The 13933-nt window shown below is 37.1% G+C and overlaps 1 protein-coding gene across 1 annotated transcript in view; it reads left to right on the top strand.

The window, feature by feature from the left end:
* Window positions 1–13933, top strand: part of DIS3L2 (DIS3 like 3'-5' exoribonuclease 2) — a 347038-nt gene that overhangs the window by 150020 nt on the left and 183085 nt on the right. Inside the window, exon 9 of the mRNA XM_010837096.1 lies at window positions 3937–4110. Coding sequence (XP_010835398.1) covers window positions 3937–4110 — 174 coding nt within the window. The remainder of the gene's footprint in view (window positions 1–3936; window positions 4111–13933) is intronic.

Genomic DNA, 13933 nt, shown 5'->3' with positions numbered 1-13933 from the left:
TAGCCCATGGATGTATTGCTTCAAGTTCTACCTGCAGGGAGGAAGTTTCTGCTCCACTGTCTTTTCAGAGACCATCCCTTAGAATGGACATACTACCAGAGTCCACTTATGATTCGTGACAATGAAAGGTCAGTTGGAACTAGGCATCCAAGGTACTCAGACCTTTCTGCATCTTCCTGTATCTTGTATTTCTTAATCTTGTATTTCATGTATATATATATATATATGAAATATATATCATATAATATATATCTATATGAAATATATATCATATAATATATATCTATATATACATATATAGATAAATATATATGGTTTGGTTCTCTTGAGGCTTACTCTTTCTGATAAGTATTCCTACTTTTCATGTAAGAGACTTGGTGAGACTCTGAATTTAATGATGGTAGTGATTTATCACCCTTTGATTTTTGTTTATTTGCTGTCTTAGCCTGGAAGCTGCAATAGACTCAGAAAACTTTTTTGATATACATAGGAAGTCACTGAGTTTCCATCTTAGCCTGAAATTAAGACTTTAGAGGTTGAGCACATAGTTCTTTTGTTTCTATCCTCTTTTCAGGTTTTCCACATCTCTCACTGTTTCTGTGAGCTTTTGGTATCTTTCCAAAAACTTTCTTTTCAAACCAGAGTTAGTTTCTCATGCTTACACCAAGAACCAGACAAACATGTTTGTATTAGGAAATGGGTGTAGAGAACAGAACCTTAGGAACCTGTGAGAATAATTAATTCTTTAAGTGGGTTGGACGTAACTCATGTCCCACTTGATTTTCAAAATACGAATCAGTCTCCAAAATGTCCTTTAAACTTAAAAGGCGTTGACAACAGATTTCCCAGACCCTCAACAGGAACTTCATTCTAGAGAATGAGGATAATACACAGATAATAATGTTGTCATTTTGAAAATTAGTGAGACCTGAGTTTTTAACTATCTGGATCCTTGGTTGCAAAATAAGAGAAAACAACTGTGGTTGAAAAAGGAATTTATTAGAGGGATACTGAAGGGTTCATAGTAACAGTGAGAGTCTTGAATGTCCTGAGAAAGTTATGGGAAGGAAGAAAGGCCAACCTGGAAAGCCAAGAGCAAGGTCTAGCCATTGTCTTTTATCAGGATTAGTTTGGTCACGATGGCAGTGGTTCTTACCACTTGCAAGACAGCATTGCCACTGGGCACTGCTGCCACCACTGCTTTCACTGGCAGCCCTGTAGCCACCACGAATGGGTCCTAAGCACCCCTTTGTCTTTGTGTCACTCTCTTCACATTCAAAGCCTTGAGCTGAAGCAGAGTCTAAGTAGGAAGCTGCTCATTTCTGTAATGGGAATTATACTCCTTTGGCCCACTCACATGCAATGTGGAAGTCTTTCTCATTTGCATTCCTTTTCTTCATTTTCTTGCCTTATGGTTCTCACTGGGACATCTGATACCATGTTTGGTACTATTGGTGAACAGTACCAACCGAACCAAAGAGAGTGAACTTGTTTTCTTCCTGATCTTGAGGAAAGCATTTAGACTTTCTCTGTTAAATTGAAGATGTTCCTGTTCATTACTCATTTGCTGAGTGTTTTGGTCATAAATAGATGTTGAATTTTGTCAAATTTTTTTTTATTCTGTTGAGATGATTGTATGTATTTTTTCATTGTTTGCTAGCTGAGTAATTAAATAGAGTAAATTTTTGAATGTCGGACAGATCTTGAATTATTTGGCCCTTTTATATATTGCTGAACTCTGTTTGCTAATATTTCATAAGAATTTTAAGTCTGTTTTTCATGAGGGATATTGATCTCATGAATCTTTTGTCTCATTTTGGTATCAGAGTAATGCTGGCTTCATAAAACTAGTTAGGAAGTGTTCCGTCCTATTCTATATTCTGAAAGAGTTTGTGTGAAGTTAGTATGAATTCTTTCATAAAGACTTGGTAGCATTCTCCAGTGAAACCATTTGGGCCTGCATTTTGTCTTTGTGGAAATATTTTAAACTATGAATTTGGTTTCTTTAGTAGATGAAGGGATATATAGTGTTGATATCTCCTTGACTAGTCTTAGGCAGTGTGTGTCTTTCATGGAATTTATCCATTTCATCCAAGTTATTGGATTTATTGGCCTAAAGTCATTTATAATTCCCTTATTATTATTTTAATGCTCAAAAGATCTATAATAATGAAAACTTATTCCTTATTTTTCTTGATCAGCCTCACCAGAAACTTACCTATTTTATTTTCTTTTCAAAGAATCAGCTTTTGATTTTATTGGTTTTCTTTATTATTTATTAGTTTTCTAGTCATTGATTTTTATTTCTTTATTATGTCCTTCCTTCTGCTTACCTGGGATCTAGTTTGCTTTTCTTTTTTCAGTTTTTTAAGATAGAAGTTTAGTTCACTGACTCATTTCTTCTTTTCTAATATGAGCATTTAATGCTGTAAGTTTTCCTCACAGCACTGCTTTAGCTGCATCTCACAAATATTGATATATTGTATTTCATTCAGTTCAAAATATTTTCTAATTCTCTTTTTATTTCTTCATTAACCCATGGGTTATTTAATTTTCATATATTCATGGATCTACCAGATAGCTTTCTTTCATTTTTTTTCCCATGTATTTTTGCTGTCTTTTTGATATGATTTGTGGGAAATCACCACCTAACTTTGAGAAGAGGCACTGGTCTGAGCCAGCATTGTATGTGAAATGCCCACAGGCTGCCTCAAGCCTGTGCTGGTGGGCAGGTGTATGTATCAGCAGTGGGCTGCTCTCTCTTGGCTGGCATATGAGAAGTGGGGCCAACCGTTCTACCACCACTGCCATGTTCCAGGATTGAGGCCGAAAATTTGTTAAAAGTCTGCATATAAGGCAACCACGTCCCCAGTCCTCCTATACCACTGTGTACCTATGAACTCTAGTACCCAGGCATCTACCCTCATATAAGGAAACAGAATCTTCTTCAAAGAAATCACATGGCCCCAGAGAAGGCCCTAACGCCAGAGCTAAACTCCTTGCAGGAATTACTGAAGGTAGATTCCTGGGTCACCCTGGTGGATGAATAGACCTATGCAGTGGAGGAGGTAGCCAACTCTGGTCTCCTCAACACTCTCAACAAAGGCAGCTGATTTAAGACTCATTTCGTATTTCCTATTGACTATCAGCATTCACCACTTAACTTTAGACTTGGCTGTATGTGGCATGCCAGTACTTACAAGAATGGAGGGTTATCAGTTTTGATGTTTGTGTAGATGACTCACAGATAAAGAGTAAGATCAGCCTTCTAAAAGATGGAACCCTACTCATAGTGACAGGACTGTCCTGTTCAATACAGTCTTATTTTTAATGGTCCAGGACCCTAAAATGTGAATGATCATTTGCTGGGTGACTGGATTAAAGATAACTTCAGTTTTCTTCTTGGTATATTTCTATCTTTTCTATTAATAACTTCTCTAAAGTGAATATATATAGCTTTTGTGTTCAGACAAAACGTCTTAAACCATTAAGGCAAAAATTAGTAGTTGTGAAATAAATGAAAACATCAGATCTGATTTAGTGAGCATGACGTAAGGAATAATCAGTGTGAAACTAGTGATTTAACAGCAAACTGGGTTGATCAGAATTGTCTCTAAAGGTGTTTACAAGAGAAGTAATTGACAAAAGCTTTCACTTCTCCACGAAGAACAACTGCAGGAGTCCCACAGAGGGTTGTCTGGCCCTTCTCCGTGGGTCAGCATTCCTGAGGAAAGGTAACAGTACACTGTAATCATGGCATTAACAAGACAAGAGTATCCTAAGCTCTTCGGCTTGGCCCCCTGTTCATTCACTGGTGATGGTGTTCCTGCCAGGGGAGGGGCAGGAGAGTTCGAAAGACAACCTTAACTTGAGAGAGGAGACAGGTTGCCCACGTTCCATTACTAACACAGTCTTTCCTGTCCATCCCGTACACAGGCAGCTGGCAAAGAGTCTTGGACAGGCTGGTGAAATTGAGCCTGAAACAGAAGGGATACTTACAGAATATGGTGTGGATTTCTCTGATTTCTCTTCAGAAGTTTTAGAATGCCTCCCTCAGGGCCTGCCTTGGACAATACCACCAGAGGAATTCAGCAGGAGAAGAGATTTAAGGTAAATATCTGAAACCCTTTAAAAAATGACACGTTTTCTACCTTTCTGTCTTCTGACTTAACTTTCTGAGGAGCTGGCCTCAGATGTTGCCATCTTTCCACCAACTCTCAAGTTCCGTACAATTGAAACTCAAGTGCTCTGTACCAGAGGTTGACCAGTCATGCCTTATGAGCTAAACCTAGCCTATTGCCTGTTTACTTACAGCCTGTGAGCTAAGAAGGCTTCCTAGGTGGCTCAGTGGTAAACAATCCATCTGCCAATGCAGGAGACACCAGAGACGTGGGTTCCATCCCTGGGTCGGGAAGATCCCCTAGAGAAGGAAATGGCAACCCACTCCAGTATTCTTGCCTGGAAAATCCCATGGACAGAGGATCTTGTTAAGCCACAGCCCATGGAGTTGCAAAGAGTCAGACGTGACTGAGCACACTTGCATGCACTTGTGAGCTAAGAATGGTTTTTATATTTTTTCATGGTTGCAAAAAATTAAAACAGTAATTTTTTATGAAAATTATATAAAATTCAAATTTCAGCATTCATAAAGTTGTGCTGAAACTTAGCCATGCTTATTTGATTATATATTGTCTTTGGCTGTTTTTTTGCAATACAATAGCAGGGTTGAATAGTTGCAACAGAGGCCATATGGCCTGCAAAGCCTAAGATATTTGCTGTCTAGCCCTTTATTGAAAATGTGTGCTGACTCTTCTAGACCATTCTAATTTCAACAGGTACAGTTGCCACCTTCTTTTCTCATTGCTAAGCCCCATAGGTCTGGTCCAATAAAGACAGTGTTATCTTGTTAGAAGTGCCCTCCTTTAAATGGGCCTCTTCAGACACAGAGCAAAGGATTCAAGACTTCTGTGCTTGGAGCTTCATTTTAAAGCTTTACTTTTAGGTCTGGAATTTGTTGGAAAGTACTTTTGTGGTATTTTTTTTTAACAACATCTTCTTTGAAGATGTTTCTTCATTGTGGGATGTTAGTTCTTTTCTGATATTTCTCTTCAGAATTTGGTTTCAGTGCTGGCATTCATTTTGGATGCCACATGGAGATATTCAGAACCAAGAAACTTTTCATACAACCCACTGAGGCCGTGGAAGGTTTTTTGCTAAGGTCATCCCGTGTCAGAGTCTTTTCCACCACCACACTTGCTCGCTTCATGCAGCTGAACTTATGGTACCTTAAGCTTGTGGTGCCCATTACTCCACCTAGTTTGAGAATCCTCCTTTCCGGCTCCCTCTCGCTTTTGTATCTTTTAGGAATTTACTTTTTTTTTTTTTTTCCTTTTCTTGCCAAGGGTAGGCAAGGAAAAGGAGTTGATGGTTCCCTTTCCTACTTGTTAGTGACTCAGATGGAACACACATTATATTTGAAGTCAGTTAACTCAAGTTGCTTTCTTGGCTTTCAGCAGTAACCATTGTTCATAGAACTGCTTCTGGTCAGTTATCTTGTCAAGGGTTTTGGGATCCTGAGGCCATAATCTTAATATTCTCTCTGAATCTTCATATTCTCATATATAAATGGAGGGACTTGTTTTCTGAGATCTTTTCCTAAATCTAGGAATCTATTAAAAAATTAATAAGAAAAAGATAGAATGGATGACTGAATTTTGTTGTTTGAAGTGTAAGTTAGTAGAGCTATTCCTCCGTAGCTATCGACATTTTAAATGTACCTACCCTTTCAATTCATGCTATTCAAGGAAGTATATTAGGGCACATGTACTTGAATGTTTGTTGCTACCTTATTATAAAAGTGACACTGCTGATGTCCGCTAGTAAAGGAATGGTTACATAACCTATGTCATATCAGTAAGCTAGCATTCTCTGTCACTGTGAAAAAGAAGCTAGACCCATGTGGACTTTCCTAAAAGAATGGCTTATTGCAAAGTGAAAGAAGCAAGTTTCAGAACAGTAAGAATATGAGCCTAGTTTTTAAAACTATGTAAAGGTATATGTATAATATACATGTATACATGAAAGTATATATATATATATTTTAAAAAGTCCCGGAAGGAGACACAGCAAACTGCTGACAGTGATTATTGTGCATGGACTCAGTGAAGTGGTAGGAGGCATGGAGGCAGTATTTTACTTTTCATTTTATAAATTGCTCTATTATTCAAGTTATTTAAACAAATAACCTTTATAACTTTTTAAAATTATGAATGGAAATATCAGAAGAGAGAGGTGCTCAATCTTTCCAAGCCTGACTCCTAGTGTGCAGGTAAATAATAAGTCATGCCAGTAGTCCCTGCAGCCAGTATTGCTCAGTTCCCCTCTCATGGCCCCACATTACCTTTTTCTTCGGCCCCTGTTACCTTCTGAGTTAGACCACAGACTGGGAGGTCTTGCTCTGCAGAAGGCTTCTGTTAAAATATACCTATGTGTCCTGCAAAAGGATCCAAAGATTCAGGGAGCCTGTGGGATGCTCTCTGCTGTTAGCATAGTAACAGGGATTTTTTTTTTTTCACTTTTGTAAATATCATTTTTGCCTATCACTATATTTTTTTTTAATTTTATTTTATTTTTAAACTTTACATAATTGTATTAGTTTTGCCAAATATCACTCTTTTTTTAAAATTTTTTATTTATTTATTTTAATTTGGAGGATAATTACTTAACAGTAGTGTGATGGTTTTTGCCATACATCAACATGAATTGTTACAGGTATACATGTGTCCCCCCCATCCGAACCTCCCTCCCACCTCCCTTCCCACCCTATCCCTCTGGATTGTCCCAGAGCACCAGCTTTGGGTGCCCCGCTTCATGCATCGAACTTGCAATGGTCATCTGTTTTACATATGGTAATATACATGTTTCAGTGCTATTCTCTGAAATCATCTCACCCTTGCCTTCTCCCACTGAGTCCAAAAGTTTGTTCTTTATGTCAGTAACGGGGTTTTTTTTTTTTTTTTAAAAACACTTTAATTTCTAGGAGCTGTTTTCCTGTCCATTATCCTCTAGAATTATTTTTCTAAAATTCAAATCATTCTTTTGTTTCTACTCCTTTGGCTTAAAATCTTTCACCTGCTTCCTGATGCCTAAAGTGGTAACCTCTAAACTTTGTTGGACATGCATTTCCTGTAACTTCTGTGCCTTTATTCTAAAATTACAAGTGTACATACTACTTCACTAATTTATTATGTGTTATTAACATACATAAAAGTGGAAAAATAAGAATGAAACAAATTTTAATGTATTTTATTTTACTTTAAAATGGTAGAGAAAGATGTTCATATTATCATTAATCTTTTGGTGAAAGCAATGTGATTGAATATTTTAATTTTTTATTTTGCTTGAGCAACTTGCAATATGGAAATACAAAGGTCTGCTGCTAAATCGCTTCAGTCGTGTCCAACTCTGTGCGATCCCATAGACGGCAGCCCACCAGGCTCCACCGTCCCTGGGATTCTCCAGGCAAGAACACTGGAGTGGGTTGCCATTTCCTTCTCCAATGCATGAAAGTGAAAAATAAAAGTCAAGTCGCTCAGTCGTGTCCGACTCTTCGCGACCCCATGGACTGCAGCCTACCAGGCTCCTCCGTCCATGGGATTTTCCAGGCAAGAGTACTGGAGTGGGGTGCCATTGCCTTCTCCACAAAGGTTTGAGTGTATTTTATATTTTGATACTTAGTTTTGGTTTTAATGGTTATCATAACTGAAAAAGATGCCTCATATCTTAGGAAGAAATGAGTTGAACTCACTAAATCATTTTTCAATCCTATTCACTGATCATATTCAGATTCATTTTGAAATCAGTCCTTTCTTTTGAACAAATTGAAAGGTGCTACATTTTTAGAGTTTTTAAAAATGGTTTCATTATCTTCAATTATTTTTCAGTTGGCATCTTTAAAAACTAGTTATAAAATTACGTGAGAAAATTTAAGTGTACGGATATGAGCAGTTTGGTAGCTTATAAGATTAGGTCATTTTAGGTCCCCAAATTGTATAATAATGAAACATTTCAAAACATCCAATTTTATAATTTTATATTAAAAACTTGAGTTTCTTGTTTTATTTTGCTTTCAAAAAGCAATAACTTTTAAAAATCGTTGTTAAAAGATCACATTTACTTGAAGGGACAGATTAAGTGTATTTTTTTTTTCTAAGTATCTGCTAGGGAACATATGATTGACAGTCATTGTTTTGGAATCATAATGTGGTTGATGATGAATTCATGTTACGAGCAGAAGAAAATGTCAACTTTGCTATTTTCATGGTATTACTATTATTAGTTTAATATTATCTTCAATCTGGATTTTTGCAATAGTCTTTTTTTAGCCACGTACCTATTTTGTAAGGATTAACTTCGCTAAAACCATAAATCCATGGTACTGGGCATGTATAATTACCCACTGTTCATAGTTGGCTGAAAATAAAAGAACCAACAAACGTGCCAATATCATTGCCTTTTGTGTTCTGGAACACCTGAGGTTCACCTCATTTACCACCTGATCCACACATCTTGTGAGTATGCCAGGGTTAATTCATGTGTGTATGTAGCCACAGTAAATAATTTCTCATTTTTTTACAATAAAAAATAGAGAAGTACTTAGTATGCTGAAGCGTTTGGATCTGATTACCTTTTCCTCTCTTTGATTGGTCTTGTAATAAATTTATTTCATTTTTCTATCAACAAATATTTATCGAACACCATCCACAGGCAGTAGAAATTCAACATAAGTAAAAGTAGATGATGGTTTCTGTTCTTGTGGAACTCTGTCTTGGAGCAGTAGTCAAATATGGAATTATAATGGACGAGAGATACTTGGTATAAGAATTTATAATACTCTTATTTATTTTGCTCAGAGGTTCAGTGCCCTCAAAGAGGTTTTGCCAATATTTTTCTAGGAAAGTCAAAAGAACTAGGACTGAATCCTAATATACCCTAAGAAACATGCTATGAATAAATAATACATATTCTGTAAACTCCTAAATCAAACTTTTTTTCTTTTCCTCTCTTCTTCTCTCTATGGTGGTTTAGTCGCTAAATTATGTCTGACTCTTGCAACTCCATGGACTGTAGCCCACCAGGCTCCTCTGTCCATGGGATTCTCCAGGCAAGAGTACTGGAGTGGTTTGCCATTTCTTTCTCCAGGGGATCTTGCCGACCCAGGAATCAAACCCGGGTCTCCTGCATTGCACGCACTCTTTACCAACTGAGCTATGAGGGAAGCCTCTTGTGTTTACATATATATATATATATATTTTAATATATATATATATAAATATATAAAATATATATGTACATATAATATATACCAAGTATACTAAATCAGTCACTGGAAATGCAAGGCAAGTAAGGCCCAGCCCTTGTTCTTCATGACTTTACTGTTCACAGGAAGGCAGATTTATACTCAGATAAATTATAGCAGAGAATGGCAAGTCCTATAATATCCATATGAACAAATTTCCAATGTCATTGGTGCTAGAGCTGAGATCTGAGAAATGAGCAGGCATTTCTAGAACTAGAGTGACTAAGTAGTCTTCAGTTTAGTGGCAGGCTATGGCTGCAGAAAGGGTAGGGTGTTCCCTTAAGCCTTACAGATCTACTGTAACAGGGCTCACAGCTCCTATGGTTTTGATGGCTTCTTGACCCCCTCTGCTGGGCCGCCCTGCCGTGGAGCCTGTGATGTTGCCCTGGCTCTAGCTATGTAAGGACTTCTACATACCCGTTTAGGTTTGGTATTTGAACAATTATATTTGGAACAGAAAAGTTCCATCAATCTTTAAACCTCATAATCCAATTATGTCAGTAAAATTCCAGTTTTTTAGTCCAGTGGAATTGGGGTAATATTTTGCAAACTGAAGTTGAGAGAAATAGTGTTTATTTTGAAAAGAAAAATGGTTGGTTAGCAATTTTCAAGAAGGAAGGCTGGTGTGAACTCCTAGGAGGAATCTGGCCCTTCTGATTGGGAGCACCATTTTTCTGGACCTTGGGCTTCAGTCTCTGGAGAATTGGTGCTTGCATGGCCTAACCTGCAGCTCTCCTTAGCAGGGCATTTGAGGTTAAAAAAAAAAAAAAAAAAGGAACGCCAATACTGCAAGCCTTTGGGGATCAGGAGGAGAATATATCCAAGGAAACTGCTTAAAGGGGGTTGCACCAGAAGCCCAAGAAACCCCAAGGTTATTTCTGAGACTGGCTCCAATTATTTCCAATTTCATTCATATTGTTTTGCTTCCTTTGTTGCTAAACTGAAACCAAAGCTTAAAAGCTCCATTAAAGTAGAAAGTGAAAACCTAAATTATTGGAGGGGGAAAATACCATGCTAAACTGATTTTTATACTTCAGTAGTATTGTAGAAGTTTGGATCATGTCACTTTTCAGTAAAACTATGAGCTTCCTTTAAGTAGAGGTGATTTCTATAGTTTTTCACAGCAGAACTTGTAGATATCTATTTCTTTACTATTCCCTCAATAAAAAGGAAGCCCAGTGACCTCCACTGGACCATTACAAATGCAAAACTTGGCACTTAAAATTGCTTGCTCTAAATTTTCCAATTGCTTTCCCCCCTCCCTTTTTTTTTTTTTTCCATTTAATGTCGTTCTGCCAACTAGTGATTTTATTATTATAAACAGGACATTGTATTCACTTTTAAGAAGAAATATGAAGCTGGAGGTAAAATTACAAACTGCACCTTCTCAGCTGCCAAAATAGAAAACAATGAGCTAAAAATACTGATCACAGAAAGGGTGTTGTGGTGAGAAATATTGAAATATCTTCAGGATGGAACTGTTCCAGATAGACAGAAATTTCCTCTCACTCCAGGTAAAACCAACCTTGAAATAGCAACTTGAAAGGAGAGACATATAATACTAACCTCTTTCAGGTCAAGCCTCTTGTGGGAAAGCTTTCAAACATAACTAACATTAAATGACTAATGATCTTGCTGTTTATCAGGAAGTCCAGTCTGATTAAATTGCCATTTAGAAAAGGTCCCTCTGGTGAGGGAGTGTGGCAGTGTAGAAGGAGCACTGGAAGTTAGGGACTAGCTGGGTGACCTTGGGAAAATTAATTACATTTGGGGAGACAGTGAACACAGATGAAACTGAAGTTTCATCTTTGGTAAAATGGATTATTTGACCAACTTAGGTTTTCCAAAAGATGTTGGTAGGCTGCAAGTTCTTTGGGATTTTAATATGTGCTATGGAGAAAAAAGATTCCGTGGCCATCCTGTTTCGGAAAACGTTGGGTTAATACATTTCTTACAGCACTTTTTTGTGGATCATCTCATGAAACTAGTGTTCCTTAGTATACACTATGAAATTGCTAAACTAAATATTTCACAACGTAATAGGTCTAATGGTGTGTGACTGTGTTTGGGATGTCCTTTCTGAATTATTCAGAGCAAAATTCTTGGATTTGAAAGAAAGTGGTATTCCACTGGTGATTATCTGCCACATTTATCTGACAAATATTGACTGTGCTTCTCTGTGGGCAACAGAAGGAATTCAAGAACTGTGCTTTAAATTAAAGCATAGTCTTTAAAGCATTCTCAGCTCTTCCATTGCCAAGGGAACCCCTTCTTTTCTTGCCTGGTGGGAAGCAAAGTTTAATTGTGTTAGTTGCTTAGTTGTCTCCGACTGTTGCAACCCTATGGACTGTAGCCTGCCAGGCTCCTCTGTCCATGGAATTTCCCAGGTGAGAATACTGGAGTGGATTGCCTTTTCCTTCTCCAGGGCATCTTCCTGACCCAGGGATTGAACCTGGGTCTCCTGCATCGCAGGTAGACGCTTTACCGTCTAAACCACCAGGAAGTCTGGGGGAAGGTGTCATTGTCATTTGAAACAGCAATGCTATTCCCCTCATATAAATCCCAACTCACTGTTTATGAAAATACAAGAAACTCATAGATAGTAACAAAGATGAATGGGTCTGAAAGTAGATCCACAAGTGGATATTCTTAACTATAAGTACTTGAGTAGTTTGTTAACATAAAATTTATATTGATAAGTAGCACTAAATCTCAAAGAAAATAAATAGCCAAAGATTAGTAGATTTTATCTGAACAGGTAGAAAAATGCCTGTTGACAGAGAAGACAGTATTTGAACTTATACTCAGAAATAATTTTGTACCATTTTGCAAATATGAATGCATAGCAAAGATGATTAATTTCTATATATTCTAAATACATGAGATTTGTTTGGAAGTTATACTGTAATGATTAAAAAAAACTTATTTTTATGTGGGTGGCTGAGGATTTAGAGTAAACTAGTAGGATTTAGAGATAATTAAATGTCAGAGTGGCAAAGTCTCTGAAATATTTTTTATGTTGAGATATTCAAATACCATAAAATTCATCTTTTTAATGTACAATTTGACAATTTCTTGGACATTCTTAAAATTATGCAACCATCACCACTAATTTCAGAACATTTTCACCCCTCGCAAAAGAAATCCTAGACTTACTGGCAGTTGGTTCCTGTTCCCTCTCCACCCTAGGTCCTAGCAACAGTTAATCTACATTCTGTCTCTATGAATTTCCCTATTCTGGACATTTCATATAAGTAGATTCATGTAATAAGTGGCCTTTGTATCTGGCTTCTTTTACTTGGCATAATGTTTTCAAGGTTCACCCGTCCTGTAGCATGTGTCAATATTTCAACCCTTTTTATGGCTGAATAGTATTCCATTGTATGGATATACCACATTTTGTTTACCCATTTGTTAATGGACATTTAGGGTGTTTCTAGTTTTTAACTGTTATAAATAATGCTGCTGTAAATATTTGTGTACAGATTTTTGTGTGGACCTATGTTTTCAATTCTTTTGAGTGTATACCTAGGAGTGCAATTGCTGGTTCATATAGTCACTTTATATTTAACCTTTTGAGTAACTCAACTTTTTTCCAAAGTGACTGCACAGCTTTACATTCCTACTAGCAGTCTGTGAGTGTCCTAATTGCTCCATGTTTTCACCAACACTTGTTATCTGTATTCACAATTACAGTGATTCTTACAGGTATGGAATAGTAGCTCTTTGACAGTATCTTGCTGATAACATTCACTGGGTGGATTGATTCTATTATCATTATAAACTGTCCTTTTTGTCTCTAGTAACAGTTTTTATCTTGAAATCTATTTTGCTATTAGTTTAGGTACTCTGCTCTTTTTGATTATTGTTTGCATGCTGTATCTATAATCAAAAAGGTATACCTATATCTCTTCCATTTTAAATGATATAAATGAGAAATAGATTTAAGGGACTAGATCTGATAGACAGAGTGCCTGATGAACTATGGACGGAGGTTCGTAACACTGTACAGGAGACAGGAATCAAGACCATCCCCAAGAAGAAGAAATGCAAAAAAGCAAAATGGCTGTCTGAGGAAGCCTTACAAATAGCTGTGAAAAGAAGAGAAGCCAAAAGCAAAGGAGAAAAAGAAAGATATACTCATTTGAATGCAGAGTTCCAAAGAATAGCACGGAGAGATAAGAAAGCCTTCCTCTGTGATCAATGCAAAGAAATAGAGGAAAACAACAGAATGGGAAAGACTAGAGATCTCTTCAAGAAAATCAGAGAAACCAGGGTAACATTTCATGCAAAAATGGGATCAATAAAGGACAGAAATGGTAGGGACCTAACAGAAGCAGAAGATATTAAGAGGTGCCAAGAATACACGGAAGAACTGTACAAAAAAAATCTTCACGACCCAGATAATCACGGTAGTGTGATCACTCACACTCACCTAGAGCCAGACATCCTGGAAAGTGAAGTCAAGTGGGCCTTAGGAGGCATCACTATGAACAAAGCTAGTGGAAGTGATGGAATTCCAGTTGAGTTATTTCAAATCCTAAAAGATGATGCTGTGAAAGTGCTGCACTCAAT

Source organism: Bison bison, unplaced genomic scaffold (assembly GCF_000754665.1).
Source record: "Bison bison bison isolate TAMUID 2011002044 unplaced genomic scaffold, Bison_UMD1.0 scf7180017864068, whole genome shotgun sequence".
NCBI lineage: Eukaryota > Metazoa > Chordata > Mammalia > Artiodactyla > Bovidae > Bison > Bison bison.
This window is presented reverse-complemented; position numbering and strand designations above follow the sequence as displayed.